At 39.9% G+C, this 18,766-nt stretch overlaps 1 protein-coding gene across 3 annotated transcripts; it reads right to left on the bottom strand.

The window, feature by feature from the left end:
• Positions 1–4,638: 4,638 nt before the first annotated feature.
• STEAP1 (STEAP family member 1) lies at positions 4,639–18,267 on the bottom strand. Of its 3 annotated transcripts, none has more exons than XM_069586804.1 (5): positions 17,305–18,267; positions 11,549–11,663; positions 8,687–9,199; positions 7,738–7,902; positions 4,639–5,000 (listed from the first exon to the last, which is right to left on the bottom strand). In XM_069586804.1, the coding sequence occupies exons 2-5, from the start codon at positions 11,630–11,632 to the stop codon at positions 4,743–4,745; spliced, it is 1,020 nt and encodes a 339-aa protein (XP_069442905.1). In that variant the 5' UTR covers positions 11,633–11,663; positions 17,305–18,267; the 3' UTR covers positions 4,639–4,742. The 3 variants fall into 3 exon arrangements, with proteins under 3 accessions (XP_069442905.1, XP_069442906.1, XP_069442907.1); XM_069586805.1 differs by having other exon boundaries at positions 11,549–11,637; positions 17,305–17,966; XM_069586806.1 differs by lacking the exon at positions 11,549–11,663 and having other exon boundaries at positions 17,305–17,432.
• Positions 18,268–18,766: the final 499 nt, after the last annotated feature.

Genomic DNA, 18,766 nt, shown 5'->3' with positions numbered 1-18,766 from the left:
TGCAGTTGGGAATGCAGGCACTTGACTCCTGCATAGCAGAGCTGGTTGATTATGGCATAACATGTCACGCTTAGTTAAATGGTCTTATAGTTACATCTCTTTGCCGCATCTGATTTGAAATCTTAGAGCCCTGGATTCCTTTTTCTCTTATGGTAAATTATTTCTCAAGACACTATTGTCTACTCTATTTGCAGTTGTTCACCCTCAACACTGTCTGCAATATGTATCTATGTCTAAATCCCAATAACATTTAAAATGCAAATTTACACTCCAGAAGGTGCCTTAGCACCCATGTAATAATGAATAATCATCTTTTATAACAGAACAAAATTAGACAGCATATTAAAAAGGAGAGACATAACTTTACTGACAAACGTCCGTACAGTTGAAGCTATGGTTTTCCAGGTGGTCCTGTATGAATGTGAGAGTTGGACCATAAAGAAGGCTGAACACTGAAGAATAGATGCTTTCAAACTGTGGTGCTAGAGAACTCTTGAGAGTCCCTTGGACAGCAAGGAGATCAAACTAGTCAGTCCTTAAGGAAATCAACCCTGAATATTCCTTGGAAGGACTAATGCTGAAGCTGAAGCTCCCATATTTTGGCAGCCTGATGCGAAGAGCTGACTCATTGGAAAAGACCCTGATGTTCGGAAAGATTGAGGGCAGGAGGAAAATGGGGATATAGAGGATGAGATGGTTGGATGGCATCACTGACTCAGTGGACACGAGTTTGAGCAAGCTCCAGGAGATGGTGAAGGACGGAGAAGCCTGGCGTGCTGCAGTCCATGGGGTCATAAAGAGTCAGACACAATTTAGCCACTGAACAGCAATAACAATAGAACAAAAAGGTAAAAAGACCGAATTCCACTCAATGAATGTACTGATTGTTTTTCCTAATTCGTACCATTAGCATTTGTTTCCCAGGTGGTTCAGTGGTAATCTACCTACAGTGCATGAGACAAGTATTCAGTCCCTGGGTCAAGAGGATCCCCCTGGAGAAGGAAATGGCTTCTCACTCCGTTCTTGCCTGGGAAGTCCCATGGACAGAGGAATGTGGCAGGCTACAGTCCATGGGGTTGAAGGAGGAAACAGACAGAGCTGGACTCCGTCTTAGGCCAGGCTGTGAACATTAGGCTACAAGCATGGTGACCTTCCCAATGGACTCTGAACTTTGTGCCTGGTGTCTATAGAAATGGCATGCTAATGGAAAACCAGACCACTCGGATAAAAGAGCCTCAGGACTTGCACTTGGACTTTGTCACCTAAAAGTGAGAGTTAAAGTGAAGTCATGAAGTCATGTCCGACTCTTTGTGACCCTATGGACTGTAGCCTACCAGGCTCCTCTGTCCATGGGATTTTCCAGGCAACAGTACTAGAGTGGATTGCCATGTCCTTCTCCAGGGACTGAACCCGGGTCTCTCGCATTGTAGACAGACACTTTACCATCTGAGCCACCAGGGAAGTCACCTAAAAGAATATGCTAATTATCTCTGTAACAGAACAAAGTCGTAAATTCCATTATGTTTACTGGGATATGACCACAGGCCTAATGCTAAATGTCCCCTGTTTAACTATCTAGGCTTATGGCACATGAATCATGGATTAACTTTGATCATATCTCTCTTTTACCTTGTCCAGACTAGTTTCAAGGAATATGGGGAGGTGGATTTGAGTAAGTACACTTAGGGTGTATAATGTTTTCACAAAAACTGGTCTGGGTCCTTGGCTATGAGGAGACTCTGCCTTGGGCCCACCATGTAATGAACTGCATTCCACTATCTGCATTGTCCTTCTGAGTGAGTTTGTTTCCCGGAACACGTGGCTACAACAGGGTTGCAGAAGAGTCGAACATGACTTAGCGACTAAACACCACCACCATTAGCATTAGCTCTGTTGTCTTTAATCATAATAAATAATTTATTTGTATAAAAGACTAAGTTTATAGTTAATTTTGCCAGTTATGAAAAACCTCTGAAGTATAGTCAGTTGAGTTAGTGAGCCGTGATAGTTGATGTATAGTGTTGTTCATGGTCTTCACAGAGTCTAAGTGTGAAGTCTCTTGCACAATAGGCCAGTGAATCTGAAAGATGAGGTGTTGAGGCAAGGAATATGACTTTACCTGGAAAGCTGGCTGACTGAGAAGATGGTCCCAAAGTAAACATCTTGTTGGGATCTGGATGTCAGCATCTTTTATAGAGTTAGAGAGAGAGAAGCAATGAGGAACTAAAGTCCAAAGGCAGAATAGAGAGGGAGAGGCATTGGGGAAGTAAAGCGAATAGAAAGGGAGATGTGGCAGGGAAGTAAAGCAAAAAGGTCTTCAGTCTTGCAAAATATCTCCTGGAAGGTCCAGCCTTTGGAAGGGGTTTGTTAATCTCTTCCTTTTGTTGTAGCTATTCACAGGTGGCACTTCATGGCAAATAGATGGGAAAACAATGGAAACAGTGAGAGGCTTTATTTTTGGGGGCTCCAAAATCAATGCAGATGGTGATAGAAGCCATGAAATTAAAAGATGCCTGCTCCTTGGAAGAAAAGTTATTAACTTTTTTATCAACCTAACCTAGACAGTATATTAAAAAGCAGAGACATTACTTTGCTGACCAGGGTCCATCTAGTCAAAGCTATGGTTTTTCCAGTAGTCATGGATAGATGTGAGAGTTGGAGCATAAACAAAGCTGAGCACCAAAGAATTGATGCTTTTGAACTGTGGTGTTGGAGAAGACTCTTGAGAGTCCCTTGGACTGCAAGGAGATCCAGCCAGTCCATCCTAAAGGAAATCAGTCCTGAATACTCGTTGGAAGGACTGATGCTGAAGCTGAAACTCCAATACTTTGGTCACCTGATGTAAGGAGCTGACTCATTGGAAAAGACTGATGCTGGGAAAGACTGAAGGCAGGAGGAGAAGGGGAAGACAGAGGATGACATGGTTGGATGGCATCACTGACTCGATGGACATGAATTTGAGCAAGCTCCAGGAGATGGTAAAGTACTGGGTAGCCTGTTGTGCTTCAGTCCATGGAACTGCACAGAGTTGGACATGGCTGAGTAACTGAACTGACTGAACTGATTCACAGGTGGGCAGGGTCAGAGTATCTCTCTATGAGCTGAACAAAGGCGCTTTAGTTTAACAGTCAGGCAGAGAGGCAGGGTCCTCTTTGGCAGGACATTATGTATGACTGTAATACTAGAAGCAATGAAAAGCAACTCAAAGAAATAGTTTTTAATATGGAGTCGAATTGACAACACTTTGGCCAATGTATTAAAGTTAAACTGAGTTTTACCTAACTCAAATGTAGAAAATTGAACTTACCTTTTTTCCTGGAAAGCCTGAGTTTTATTTTTTCTGGGTGTGTATCTGAGCTTATTCTGCTGCTTTACTTGAATACTCATAATCCATGTGTTTTTTGAGATGGGTGTTATATGAATAACATCCAGTTACAGGAAAAGAAGGCTCTTTAACAGCAATCATAAACACTGGATATACTTGTGTGGTAGATTTAGATAACTTAAAAATTTTTTTTAATTAAAAAAATTATATATAGTTATATATATAGGTATAGTTGATTTATAATGTTAATTACTGCTATACAGCAACATGATTCAGTTATACAAATGTATACATTCTTCTTTAAAAATATTCTTTTCCATTATGGTTTATCATAGGATATTGAATATAGTTCTGTGCTATAGAGTAGAACCTTGTTGTTTATTCATTCTATATATAAAAACTTGCATCTTTTAATCCCACTCACCCACTTCATCCCTCCCTCTACTCGTTCCCACTTGGCAATTACCAGCCTGTTCTCTATGTCTGAGTCTGTTTCATAGATAGGTTTATTTCTGTCATAATTTAGATTCCACATACAAGTGATATCATATGATACTTGTCTTTCTCTTTCTGACTTACCTCACTTAGTATATATAATCTCTAGTTGTATCCATGTTGCTGCAAATGGTATCACTTTTTTTCTTTTTTTATGGCTGAGTAGTATTCCATTGTATGTAAGTACTGTATCTTCTTATCCATTCATCTAATGGATATTTAGGTTGTTTCCATGTTTTGGCTATTGTGAATAGTGTGGCAATTAATACTGTGGTGCATGTATCTTTTTGAGTTATAGTTTTATCTGGATATATGTCCAGGAATGGGATTGGTGCATAATATGGTAATTCTATTTTTAGTTTTCTGAGGACCCTCCATATTATTTGTCACAGTGGCTGCACCAACTTACATTCCCACCAACAGAGGAGGAGGGTTCCCTTTTCTCTACACCCTCCCCAGCTTTTGTTATTTGTAGAGGTTTTAACGACAGCCATTCTGACTGGTGTCAGGTGGTACCTCATTGTAATTTTGATTTGCATCTCTCATAATTAGCAATGTTGAACATCATTTCATGTGCCTATTGGCCATCAGATAGTATCTTTTTTCATGGCTTATGATAACTTTTAAGGAGTATCAGGGACTGATATTTTAAGGCCTTTTATTATTTATAATGTTATGTAGTCTGATAATCAGATGTGATTATTTTGTTATGCTCAGCTTTACTGAACATATGGAATGTGCTAAAGATTAATTTCTCACTCTTAATCAAATCTGAAAGAAAATACACACATTTCAAACATCACCCATAAACAAAGAGATATGTTAAGATCCTCAAGTGGTCATTTTATTAAACAAATACAAATTTGAAGTGTTTATGATAAAATATATCAATATTTGATAAAAATGTGTATAAACAGCACTTCTACAACTGAGAAGACATCTCAGTTTTATTAATTTTGGTGACATCTTCCCAACCATGTCTAATCTTCAGTATCTTCTTCCTCAAGCAGGGCAGGAGTAGTATGACTTTGCATATCAGGACAACAATTGGAAGGAAAACGGCTATCATGAAAGTTGGAGGTGTATGCCATACAAATTGTTTTATATCTACCCATTTATTCCAGGCAAAAATCAATGCATGTATTGTACCCAGCAGAAGCGAAACAATTCCTAGCTTGCTCTGCAAAAGAGAAAAAGAATTATCTTGGTGAGGATGGTTCATTAAAAGTTTATTTCATCCTATATCATCTAGAGCTGCTATGTTGGTTAGAAATTCTTCCGTTCATCTGTTATTGTCCACTCGTCTCTTTCCACTCTTTCTACATGTGGGTAATGCCTTTGTCTCCAGGCTATTTGAGAAAATTCACAACTATTCTCCTTTTGGTCTCAGATAATCAGTAACACTGTCCTCCCTTTCTCCACACCTTGTTTTTCTCTCTTATGATATTTATTTTATGATGCTCTATCCCCTGTGTATTTGCCTTAATTCTGCTTAACAAGAGACGTCTAAACTCAGAAACTCTGTCCTATCATCACAGGATCCCTGTAGAATCAACACAATGATTTGCACATTTTAGGTTCTCAATAAATATTGGTAGGTTGACTGAAGATCAGTGCAAAATCAACTTATACCAGTGATCTTTACCAGTTGTGAAGGCAACTAAAGTGATTCAGTTTGAGCAAACCCCAAGAGATGATGAGGGACAGGGAAGCCTGGCAGGCTGCAGTACATGGGGTCATGAAGAGTCAGACACGACTTGGCTACTGAACAACAACAACAAAGTTATGGACTATGATTTTGGTATATTCATACTAAAGTGAATGATCTTGGCCTTTGTCTAAAAAATCAAACATTTTTGATAAAGTGGAAAAACACTAACAATTATCTCAATGTTTGAATAAAACAGAGATATGTAGACATAGACGTGAAGAAAAATTTTAGCTTGCACTGGGATACTTGGCACCATCTAGATAAAGTTATAAAAACAATTGTTCACCTATGTAGTTTTATGGCATTCTGACAATAGTTCTTCTAGATATCTTTTGACTTCTATTTACATTATGGGAAATATTCACTAGACTGCTAGAATGAATGCAACTCACAATTATTCAGCAGTGAATAAGCCCCAGTGAATACAATCAAATAGCTAAGTTTATGATTTTAGATGTAAATGTCCAAGGTAAATCATAGAGTAATCAGTTCTTGGATTGCTAATGAAAAGTTTCTAGGTTATTAATTAAAAAATATATGTAGTTCGTTGAAGATTAATTTACTAAATTTGTATTGTGTACATGCTATGGGCTAGGTTGGAGAAGGCAATGGCACCTCACTCCAGTACTCTTGCCTGGGAAAATCCCATGGACGGAGGAGCCTGGTAGGCTGCAGTCCATGGGGTCCCTAAGAGTCGGACATGACTGAGCAACTTCACTTTCAATTTTCACTTTCATCCATTGGAGGAGGAAATGGTGACCCACTCCAGGGTTCTTGCCTGGAGAGTCCCAGGGACGGGGGAGCCTGGTGGCCTGCTGTCTATGGGGTCGCACAGAGTCAGACACGACTGAACCGACTTAGCAGCAGCAGCAGTATGGGCTAGGTATTCTACCTTGAGTGGAATGGGATGGGTTGTCAAGACATAGTGCTTGACTTTGTAATTAAATATGTAAAGTGACGCACAGCATATGTGTGACAGGCAGAGCAGTGTAAGAAGGAAGTTATTTAATGAGGAATAGACTATAGGCTATTATTTAATGGCTATCAAGCTAAACCCACAAAATCAGCAATTATTATGCTTGGAAAACATGGCACCATCTCTAAACCACATTTGAATAATTCAGAGGGAGACATTCTTTCCAGCTTAATCAGATGATTAAGGAGTCTGTTGGAGTATATGCATGGATGTGTAGAAAGGACAGTGAGGATTAGCTGACTTTCTGAGATTTCTAAAGATGTCCACTTACAAAAGATAGAACATTGTGGTTTAGCATCTTGGCAGTGCTTAGGACTGAATTAAGCTCAGCCTTTTGAATATTGTCAGACATGGATCCCCTTGTGAATTCTGGCACATTGTTCTTTTTAGGGTATAATCTACCACTAGCAAGTTAACCTCGGTCAACTTGAGATAATTTTGAATTCCAAGAATATTGAGAAACTTCAAGTGAGTAAGTTACAAAAAAATTAACTTGGAAAAAGAAGCCTTTAAAATAAGATACTAGAATAGATAAAATCCCATAGTTGGTAGATAAAACTCCATAGTTCAAGGAGGACAGCACAAAGCCATGTAACTTAAAAGGCATGAATAAAGTCAGAGACAGACAATTTTTTTTCTTCTATTTTTGGAGAACTAAGTAAACAATATTGAATTTCTAAAACATCAAATTTGTTGTTATTAAACAGATAGCAAATGGTCTAATGAGTTTCAAATGTTAGAAATAATATTTTTCTTTGAGTAATGCCTTTTGTATGTGTCTAAAAAACATTTCCCGTATGTATAAGCAAGAGGGAAAATGACAGAAGAGCACACTTTTTAATTGGAACAAGTGTGAGATCTTCGTGATTGGAAAACCATGTTATTTTTTATGGGTTAAAGTCTATATGCGTGCATGCCAAGTCACTTCAGTCATGTCCGACTCTTTGCTACTCTATAGACTGTAGCCTGCTAGGCTCCTCTGTCCATGGGATTCTCCAGGCAAGAATACTGGAGTGGATTGCCATGCCCTCCTCCAGGGGATCTTCCCAACCCAGGGATCGACCAAGACTGAACCCGGTCTCTTATGTCTCCTTGTCATTGGCAGGCGGGTTCTTTACCACTAGTGCCGCCTGGGAAGCCTATACACTAAGGTCTATACACTGGATGACATTATAAGCACAAAAAGATTTACCTTGCTGAGGAGTCAGAGTTATTTCGTATATAATTTACCTGAATATAGTGAAATTCCCTCCACGTCAGAGAATCACTCACAGATGGAATAGATGTCACAGCCAACAGAGCTAGTATTGCAAGTGCCACGATTCCCAGTGACACATAAATTTCCATTCTCCAAACATCATGTTCAATCCAGGCATCTTCGTTATTTTGCTGGACCTAACAGAGGGTGAAAAGAGGAAGGAAAAATATGCAAATGACACTTGTTTCCAATGTAAGACCCTCCTGCTATGCTCCTTCTACTGTGGAGGACCTGATAACCAGCTGCACTTAGTTGCTCAGTCATGTCCGACTGTTTTCGATCTCAAGGACTGTAGCCCACCAGGCTCCTCTGTCCCTGGGGATTGGAGTGGGTTGCCATGCCCTCCTTCAGGGGATCTTCCCAACCCAGGAACTGAACCAAGGTCTCCTGCATTGCAGGCGGATTCTTTACCATCAGAGCCACCAGAGAAGCCCCCTGATAACTAGGGGCCTCCACAAATTTATGATGGTATTTTTTGCATTTCTCTAAGAGAAATGACATAGGCACTATTAACCTCCTTCTTTGAATGCAACATTTATATAATCTGTTTTATTAATTTATATAATAGCTAATGGTTAGAACTGTCATGTGTGGTAAAGAAGCAGAAAATTCTGAGTTACCATTAAAAATAAACCTTCTGAGGGTGGCAGAAGATTTAAATATGGCTCTGTCCATGAACAAAACACTTATTTATGTTGTTAAACTTCTAGCTTACTATTTTCAGCCTAAAAAACATTCCTCATGTAGAATTATACGACTAAGCCTAGTAAAGAGTTATAAAAAAATTTTTTTTTTAGAACAGACTACTTTCTCAACACAGGGTTTCAACAGAGGTTTGGGGTACTGATATTAAAATAAGAAAGAGTTGATTTGTTAGGAGACTTGGACTTTTTAGTTTAATGGTCAGCCATGTCATCCTACCTGTTGATATGCCCAGTTCAGCAACTTATATCTGTAGGATCGCCTCATCGGATAGGATAAACTGTAAATTGCATGTAGTACAGCAAAAAAGAAACTGAGAAGACCAAACTGCTTTCTTGTTACCATCCATCTATCCAACCAGTGTGGGAATTTCTTATACTTAGTTCCATTATGAAGCTGCACAACTGCTGCTATCACACCTGGCAAATAAACCAGTGCCAAGAGGGTGATGGAAACCATTGGCAAGACTTTGTTGATGACCAGGATTGGAATTTTATAAAAATACTGTTGATGGGAAGTCGCAAAAGGGTGAATTATTTCCCTCAGAAGAGTGTAGAGAAAAGTCAGAGATGATACAATAGCGGCGATTTTAATTGGCAAGCGCCACTTTGGAAAGAGTTTCTGTTTTTGCTGAAGCTCTGGGGGGCAATCAAATTCATCAAAACGGGTTGTTTGGTGCAAGTGCAAAAGCACAGGTCTTTTCAGCATGCTGATCTCTTCTGAGTCTTTATTCTACAAAGGAAAGAAAATAAACATCTTAAAATTGAACAAAACAATGCATGTCTCTCAAACTAATTACTTACTGTTCATTGTGCTTATCAGTAAAAAAGGACATTTAGAACCCTACTTTCGGATACTGATTAAGTGAAGATGGCATACACTATGTGGCAATGATCAAAGGTGCACTTAGATATCCTATCTTTGTTGGCTGCGGCTGCTGCTGCTAAGTCGCTTCAGTCATGTCCGACTCTGTGTGACCCCATAGACGGCAGCCCACCAGGCTGTTCTGTCCCTGGGATTCTCCAAGGCAAGAACACTGGAGTGGGTTGCCATTTCCTTCTCCAATGCATGCATGCATGCTAAGTTGCTTCAGTTGTGTCCAACTCTGTGCGACCCAATGGACAGCAGCCCACCAGGCTCCTCTACCCACAGGATTCTCCAGGCAAGAATACTGGAGTGGGTTGCCATTTCCTTTGTTGGGGTTCTCCATAATTTCTGTTACTCATTTTTCTTTAAGTCAGAAGAAATATATGCTTCAGATATGTTTGCTAGATCTCAGACCACTGTGTTTCTATCTTGAAAGCATAAAAGAATGAAATAATGCAACTGGGAAACAAAAACTGAAAAACTAGAAAAAAATTCCAGTAATCTTTGGTAAAAATAATAACACATAAATTGTCATAGTCATATTTGTTTTATAATTTTTTTGGACAACTCTCTGTGAAGATCTGAAGAATGAATTTTTCATTCATTCAAGTACAAAGGACCAGGAATAATACAGTCATTACTATTAGCTAAGAACATGTAATTTGCATCATGTAGTCTTTTCAAAAAATTAGTTATTATTGGAGTCTAGTTGATTTACAATGCTGTGTTAGTTTCTGCTGTACAGCAAAGTGAACAGTTATACATATACATATATCCACTCTTTTAGATTCTTTCCCCAGATAGGTCATTACAGCGTATTGAGTACAGTTCTCTACGGTGTACAGTAGGTTTTTATTAGCTATCTGTTTTATATTTGGTAGTGTATATATATGTCAAGCCCAGTCTCCCAATTTATCCCTCTCCCCCATCCCATAGACTTATATTCACAAAATATTTCATTTTTATAAATACTAACAGATAAATTGTTAAATGGTACAAAGACTATGTAAGGAGTTAAATCCCGCAAGGATGATCTATTTCCTGAGAAAGTTATTTCTTTACCCAGTTGCATTTAGAGGTAGTCAACGATTCAAAAATTTGCATTGAGTAGTTTGTCACTTCCACAACTGACTGATATAACAGCAAATTAAAAACAAAACAAAATAGGAACTTATATTCAGTGTTTCATATTGTGTTACTTTATGAATAAATTTCTCACTCAATATGTTATTTCTAATTTCTTATAGCTCTATATGCAGACCTATAACATTTTAATGCTCAAAATGACATTAGTGATTATCTTATTTCCTCACTTTCTGCAGAGTAACTTTAATTCACATAGTTCTGTATCATTTTTTGTGTTTAAAAATGGCCTTTTGACTTTTACTTTCAGTAATAAATCACTGCTACATCCAGTAATTTTTCCAATTACTCCATTTAGAAGGGAGCTGAATGTGATATAGATTCTGCCATCTCTGCATGTTAAAGTAGTCCACTGAGATCAATTTTCTGGTTAAGGGTGAAGAATTATAGGACAGCAAGCAAGACAGTTCACTTGAAAAATGAAAATGATTTTATGTACATTTTAGACAGGATCTACTTATACTACTTAATTTTTTCTATTAAGACAACTAAGATAAAATAAATACTTTTGGTTAAAACTGTAATTTATATCAGTTGGAAAGGTAAAAAGTTTGGAACCAATATTTTCCACCACTCATTAAGTCAGATAAGTTAGTAAAAAGCATTTAATCTTGATGTGGGGTAAAAGTGTGACAGATGATTCTTATTCCAAAATTGAATTTATTTGGTTAAATAGTGAATCGTCAATTAACTTGATGATCTCTTGGTAAGATGCCATGTGCCTATGAAAAAGCACACTTGTGAAACTAGTGTTAATGGGCATTGATGACTTGTTCAAAAACCTTAAACCCACAGAATGTTACAAAGAATTGCAAAGACCTTGGAGATGATCTGGTCCAACTCTCTCACTTTATAGATAAACCAAGACCCAGGATTTTCAGCAACTTATTCAAGGTTATTTGCTTAGTTCATGACCATCAAGGTACATCTTCTCTTATAGCCCACAGTGCCCTTTACCCATCACAATATCAGTACCAGGAATCAGAGCAAAGGGTAAAAATCACTTTTTTATAACATTAGGAGATACTGAACAGCATTTGAATTATTTATAGATTTTAATTATTATTTTACCAAATAATCATCTTCTTCTAGATTTCTCCTAGGCTTCATTTTCCAAAGTTCTTCTTGGTTTGTGATGTCTTGTCTGCTCTCCATTAATTCTATAAAATAGAATGGCTTCAGCCACCTATGAAAATAAAAATTACTGTCTTCATCTTTATGCTATTTATGATATTAATGTTTGATAGGGAAATATGAAAAATTAACTCATCTGAGGGCTAATGTGAGAAAATACAGTTTAAAATACAGTGACTGAGTGACTCATTTAACCTCATATTATAATCTGTAAAAATTTGAACAAGAGCTCTTGGGTCAATAGTGAGTGTATTTCTTTGTCCATCTATCAGTGCAATGAATGACCCAAGTATCTATATGGAATTCAAAGAGTCAGATATTGCCTTTTATTTTAGGAGACTTTAACTTCAGGTGTTCATCTGGAGGAAAGTCAACTCCCCTCAAAGATAAGTAGAATTGGGAATGCAGTTTTTCAAGAGTAACAATATTGTCAGTGGTGGTTAGAGTTTGATGATAAAAGATTAAACTTCAGGAAGCTGTGTTTTAATAGACTTTTGGGGTTGACATGAATCTGAAACAATAGTGAAGTGATTTTATGGGGATATGTATTCTTAGTTTCAGAAAACAAACAGAATAGACAGTCTAGTAAGGTGAACCCTAATAGCACCATGAAGGACTGAAATGTTGTATATTCAGAGTGCCATTTTCCCATCAGAGTTACAGACGTGGTTTTGTTGGTAAGACATGCATTTCTAGTATTTTTCCAGTGGGGTTGTTGAGACGTAGTCAATCACTGACATGCCCACTCTCCTGGTTAGCCCCAAGGAAATTATTTTGTCACACTTCCTACCAGATAAAAGAACCTAATGAATTATGGATGGAGGTTTGTGACACTGTAAGGAGACAGGGATCAAGACCATCTCCAAGAAAAAGAAATGCAAAACAGCAAAACAGCTATCTGAGGAGGCTACAAACAGCTGTGAAAAGAAGAGAAGCAAAAAGCGAAGGAGAAAAGGAAAGACATACCCATTTGAATGCAGAATTCCAAAGAATAGCAAGGAAAGATAAGAAAGCCTTCCTCAGTGATCAGTGCAAAGAAATAGAGGAAAATAATAGAATGGGAAAGACTAGAGATCTCTTCAAGAAAATTAGAGATACCAAGGGAACATTTCATGCAAAGATGGGCTCAATAAAGGACAGGAATGGTATGGATCTAACAGAAGCAGAAGATATTAAGAAGAAGTGGCAAGAATACACAGAAGAACTGTACAAAAAAGAGCTTCATGACCCAGATAATCACGATGGTGTGATCACTAATCTAGAGCCAGACATCCTGGAATGTGAAGTCAAGTGGGCCTTAGGAAGCATCACTATAAACAAGCTAGTGGAGGTGATGGAATTCCAGTTGGGCTATTCAAATCATAAAAGATGATGCTGTGAAAGTGCTGCACTCAATATGCCAGCAAATTTGGAAAACTCAGCAGTGGCCACAGGACTGGAAAAGCTCAGTGTTTATTCCAATCTCAAAAGCAATGCCAAAGAACTCTCAAACTAACTGCACAATTGCTCTCATCTCACATGCTAGTAAAGCAATGCTCAAAATTCTCCAAGCCAGACTTCAACAATACATGAACTATGAACTTCCAGATGTTCAAGCTGGTTGTAAAAAAGGCAGAGGAACCAGAGATCAAATTGTCAACATCTGCTGAATCATTGAAAAAGCAAGAGAGTTCCAGAAAAGCATTTATTTCTGCTTTATTGACTATGCCAAAGCCTTTGACTGTGTGGACCACAGCAAACTCTGGAGTATTCTGAAAGAGATGGGAATGAATACCAGACCACCTGACCTGCCTCTTGAGAAACCTGCATGCAGGTCAGGAAGCAACAGTTAGAACTGGACGTGGAACTACAGACTGGTTCCAAATCGGGAAAGGAGTATGTCAAGGCTGTATATTGTCACCCTGCTTATTTAACTTCTATGCAGAGTACATCAGGAGAAAGCCCGGGCTGGATGAAGCACCAACTGGAATCAAGATTGCTGGGAGAAATATCAGTAACCTCAGATATGAAGATGACACCACCCTTATGGCAGAAAGTGGAGAAGAACTAAAGAAACTTGATGAAAGTGAAAGAGGAGAGTGAAAAAGTTGGCTTAAAGCTCAACATTCAGAAAACGAAGATCATGGGATCCGGTCCCATCACTTCATGGGAAATAGATGGGGAAACAGTGGAAAGAGTGGCAGACTTTATTTTGAGGGGCTCCAAAATCACTGCAGATGGTGACTGCAGCCATGAAATTAAAAGACTCTTCCTCCTTGGAAGGAAAATTATGACCAACCTAGACAGCATATTAAAAAGCAGAGACATTACTTTGCCAACAAAGGTCTGTCTAGCCAAGGCTATGGTTTTTCCAGTAGTCATGTATGGATGTGAGAGTTGGACTATAAGGAAAGCTGAGCACCGAGGAATTGATGCTTTAGGGGTGTTCATTGGAAGGACTGATGCTGAGGCTGAAACTCCAATACTTTGGTCACCTCATGTGAAGAGTTGACTCATTGGAAAAGACCCTGATGCTGGGAAAGACTGAAGGCAGGAGGAGAAGGGGAGGACAGAGGATGAGATGGTTGAATGGTATCATCGACTCAATGGACATGAGTCTGAGTAAACTCCAGGAGCTGGTGATGGACAGGGAGGCCTGGCGTGCTGCAGCCCATGGGGTCTGAACTGAACTGAACTTTCTTTAACACTTCGCAGATCCTCACCTGGGCTTGGTGTAACATTTTTTAGGAAATGGAAACATATGATGTCACAATATTATTCACTGTTTTATTAGTTCTAAATTTATTTTCATAGGAATACATCACCAATTTGTCCACTATGAAATTCAATAAGAAAACAGATTATCTATACAACCATTTGACTGATAGAAACATTCCAAGTGTTTGTGAATTTTGTTTTTGTTGTTTAGTTGCTAAGTCGTGGCTGACTCTTTTGTGACCCCATGGACTACAGCCTTCTAGGCTCATCTGTTCATGGGATTTTAGACCACTTGTCATACTTTATTAAGTGGAAGATTGTTTCCAGTAGTTTAAAACACATCAAAATATTCTCCAACTTAAAAAATATATATATTTGTTTTTATTTTTTAGCTGTGCTGGGCAGCATGTGGGACCTTAGTTCCCCAACCAGGGATCAAACTTGCATCCCTTGCATTGGAAGCACAGAGTCTTAACCACTGGGCCACTGGGGAGGTCCCCATTTTCCAACTTTTAGAGGTTTGAGCTTCACAAAGAATAAAGAGGAGCCATCTTTACATAATGCCAACATGTGCCTTTGTTGAAGTGCTCTGAGAACATTTTCCACATGTTGCTTGTTTCAAAATTTCACAATATTCCTGCTACAATTATTTGTTTTGGTCTACCCACATTTTTCCCCCACTTATTTTTATGATCTAAAACACATCTCCTATGCAAAGAAATGCCCTCTTTTGGCCACAGATGTGGGCATGTGACTCAGTCTTGACTAATGACACTTCTCTATTCTGTTCATCACACTGATTATTTGGGGGATGGCACACATCTCTATTTGAGCCAAATAGAGTCCTTCCCTGATATATTTATATTTAGAAGTGGAAGATAAATACAAGATGTCTTTAACATTTTGTTATATTGGGATGATACAAGCCTCCATGCCTTCTTCTGCATGCTGAAAGGAGGAAGGTGTCTTCAACAGGACAGAAGAAAGCCAACACACAGGAGCCTAGGCAACAAATGGGGACAGACACAGAAGAGTCCTGGCATATTCAAGTATTTAGAGTCTCTGAAACCAGATTCTGAATTGTTTGGTTACATAAGCCAATAGATTACCTATTTTGCTTGTTAGTTTGAATTGGGTGTGTATCATTGGCAGTTGAAAGAGTTTCGAGTGCAGCATATGCCAATCATCAAGCATCTATGAATGCAAACCTATGACCGACAATAAGGAGGAAAAGGAGAAAAGAGATTTCATGTCTGCTCTGGAGCAATTTATAGTCTATTTCCTTAAGAAGCATTATTCCAAATCATTTGGTGATCTAACCAACATTATTATTGTGGTAATTTGGGAGTTTGTATGTGACTAGGAATACAAGTTCTATCTATTGTAATCAAAGACAAATAATTCACTATGTTTAGGAAATGTTTTAATTGTAAGTTTCAGGATGGTAAAGATTGTAACATACAAATCTATACTTATTCAATATTAAGTTGTTAATCATACTGTGAACAAGGTAGGCAGTGGGAATATAAAGTTAAATGAGGTGGAGACTCTGCCTTCAAAAACCTCAAAGTTTAGGAGACAAGGCAGACATTTCAAGAACTGACTACATGGTAGTGCAGTGTATCGGAAAGGAAGACAGAGTTTTATGGACAGAAGGAGGCATGAGCAGGGTGAAGCCCATCCTCTGGCCCTGGCCCTGGGGCATCTAGCAAGCTGGCAGAATTTGCTGATTGAGGGCCACTGGGTATAGAATCTGGGTGAAGAGCCGGAGTGGCCCTGTGGAGGTATCCAACCATTCATCTGTGTGGTAGGAAGACCATGCGGAAGAGCAAAGGAAAAACCCCAGGCAGCAAGGGAGCTTGTTAACTGTGTGGCCCACAGTCCACTTTGTGCCCTGAAGCCAAGAAAATAAAATATCAGTCAAATAAAATATGTTGGTTTCCCTCACACATTAACCAAATATATAATCTAAGTTCTACAATAAAATTTTTTCATCAACAAAAACAACAGGAAACAGCACAGTATTCAGATGTTAGGAACTCCAGAATTTGATCCATTAAAACCCAAAGCCTATTTCTGATGTGACTGTTCCATTTGGCTGTACCAGGACCTGATGTTCCTGCTAAATATTGACACAGCCCGATTGACTTATGTTAATGTCAAACAATTTAGAATATGAAGAAACTCAATGACTGGGATACATCGTGAGTTTCGTTGCATTTCCAAACCTTCTATCTATACTTTCAACTGCAAACTACCACATTTAACCATGTGAACAGGAGATATTTTTCTTCACTGGGCCGTGTTATTAGGCATGTGCTTAACATTCTGTGCTAAATGAGCGAACTTTTATTAAATGAAGAAGAAAAAATTTTTAAACAAAAAAAGAACAGAGTCGGCAATTTGGAAGTGTTGGTAAATTTTATGTCTACAAACTTCTTCCAGTGGTTTTGACCTCTGACAAATATAAAGCCTTGATTGACTGGAGGGAATTTGAACCCCAACGCAGTTTCTGAGAGTCAGACTAATGTTCCCAGGACTTAAAATAAAAGCTTTCTGTTACAGGAACCCTGAAGACAAGTTGCACGATTTTAAGTGCTGTGTACCAATCATTCATCAGTGCTATACAAACTCGTGACGCTTTTGCCAAGTTGGAAAACTTGCCACTGGAGCCCGACCTTAGCACAAACTTAACAACCCATCATATCCCTTGAGTCCCCAGCGAGAAGGTTCTTCTGTGAGTCCCTGTCTGCCAGCCCCTGGACCGGCCTCAATGGAGCTGTGTGCTCTGCGGAGAGTTCGCTGGAAGGCAGCGTCTCCCGAAGCGGCGCACAAGGGGCAAATTGAGCTGTGCTTGCCCGCAAGCGCCGCCGCCCGAGTCCTGGGACAGAACGCAACCCGCTACACCCCTCCCGAAGCTGGGAGCCGGCGTCCAGCCTCGCAGGGACACCCAGAGGCAGGGAGCAAGGCGAACCAGAACGATTCAAGGGACTCACCCGCTTCTCGGCGTGACCTGACGGTAAGTTACAGCAGCAGAGCCAGCCCGGAGGTGCCAGTCAGCCCCACGCGGCGCCCGTGCCTCCAGAGAGCTTGCCTATGCTCCCGGGGCAGACCCCGCCTCCTTGTCAATTGCCCGTCCAGCGCCACCTGCCGGTGCCCGGCGTCGCCAGGCTCCTGCTTGACTGGACAGTCCTGGGAGGTCCCAGAGCCCCTTAGGTTTTTCCCCTACCGAGCCATTCGACCACTTCCGATTTTCTTTCAGAGAGCCGGGTCCTCTGCCTGAGGTCGACTCCGAGCCCTCTCGAGCCTCGATTTTCTTTCCTTTCCTTTCGTTCTCTCCGTCCCTCTCTCCCTTCCTTCTCCTCGGCTTTTTTAAATCTCCTAACTATTCAGCATTCATACAGTTCTTTAAAGCAGTGGTTCTCAAACTCTATCATGAATCCCCCGGCTGTATGCGCCCGCGCCCGCGTACAGGTTCAGTAGCTTAATCGTGTCCAACTCTTTGTGACCCCATGGACTGTAGCCTGCTGCTGCTGCTGCTAAGTCACTTCAATCGTGTCCGACTCTGTGTGACCCCATAGACGGCAGCCCACCAGGCTTCCCCGTCCCTGGGATTCTCCAGGCAAGAACACTGGAGTGGGTTGCCATTTCCTTCTCCAATGCATGAAAGTGAAAAGTGAAAGGGAAGTCGCTCAGTCGTGTGTGACTCTTCACGACCCCATGGACCTGCTAGGCTCCTCTATTAGTGGAATTTTCCAGGTAAGAATGCTGGAGTGCCATTTCTTTCTCCAAGGATCTTCCCTATCCAGGGATCAAACCCACGTCTCTGGAGTCTCCTGCATTGGCAGGCAGATTCTTTACCATTGAGCCAGCTGGGAAGTCATGCGTCTCCTGTAGGGCTTATTGAAACACCGATCTGTGTCCACGCCCACCCTTCCTCCTTCCTCCCCCTCCGCTGTTTCTTTTCTTCTTTAGTCGGTGTGGGATGGGGCATGAGATTCTCCAGTTCCCAGTAATGCGTAAGCACTCTCAAATCACATTGTGAGATGGACTGCTTTAGAGCTTAGGTAACTTATCTTAAACTTCACAGCAAAGTTTTGAAGTGGTTGTAATATACAATTGACATATCTGAATCCGAGTCTCTTTTGCCCTCTAAATTGTTGAAATCTTGTACCCTAAACCGCACAAACCCTGCCCCCTAGCTAAATAAACCTTTAAACCACACATTTACTTCTTCCCTTCCCCACCCCAGATATTCAAGCCACCTTCCCTTCCCTTGACACAATCAAGCACTCCGAGCCTAATGCAGAGTTACTGTCACTGTTTAAAAGTTTAAGGCTGTAATTAAAATATGACGGTATGGAGAAAGAGCAAATGTGAGCCCGGGATTTACTCCTCTTCCGGATAGAGTGTCTCAGACCTGAATTGCAACATTTGAGGGTTTGGTGTACTACATCC

This window comes from Ovis canadensis, chromosome 4 (genome assembly GCF_042477335.2).
Source record: "Ovis canadensis isolate MfBH-ARS-UI-01 breed Bighorn chromosome 4, ARS-UI_OviCan_v2, whole genome shotgun sequence".
In the NCBI taxonomy this organism is placed as follows: Eukaryota; Metazoa; Chordata; class Mammalia; order Artiodactyla; family Bovidae; genus Ovis; species Ovis canadensis.
This window is presented reverse-complemented; position numbering and strand designations above follow the sequence as displayed.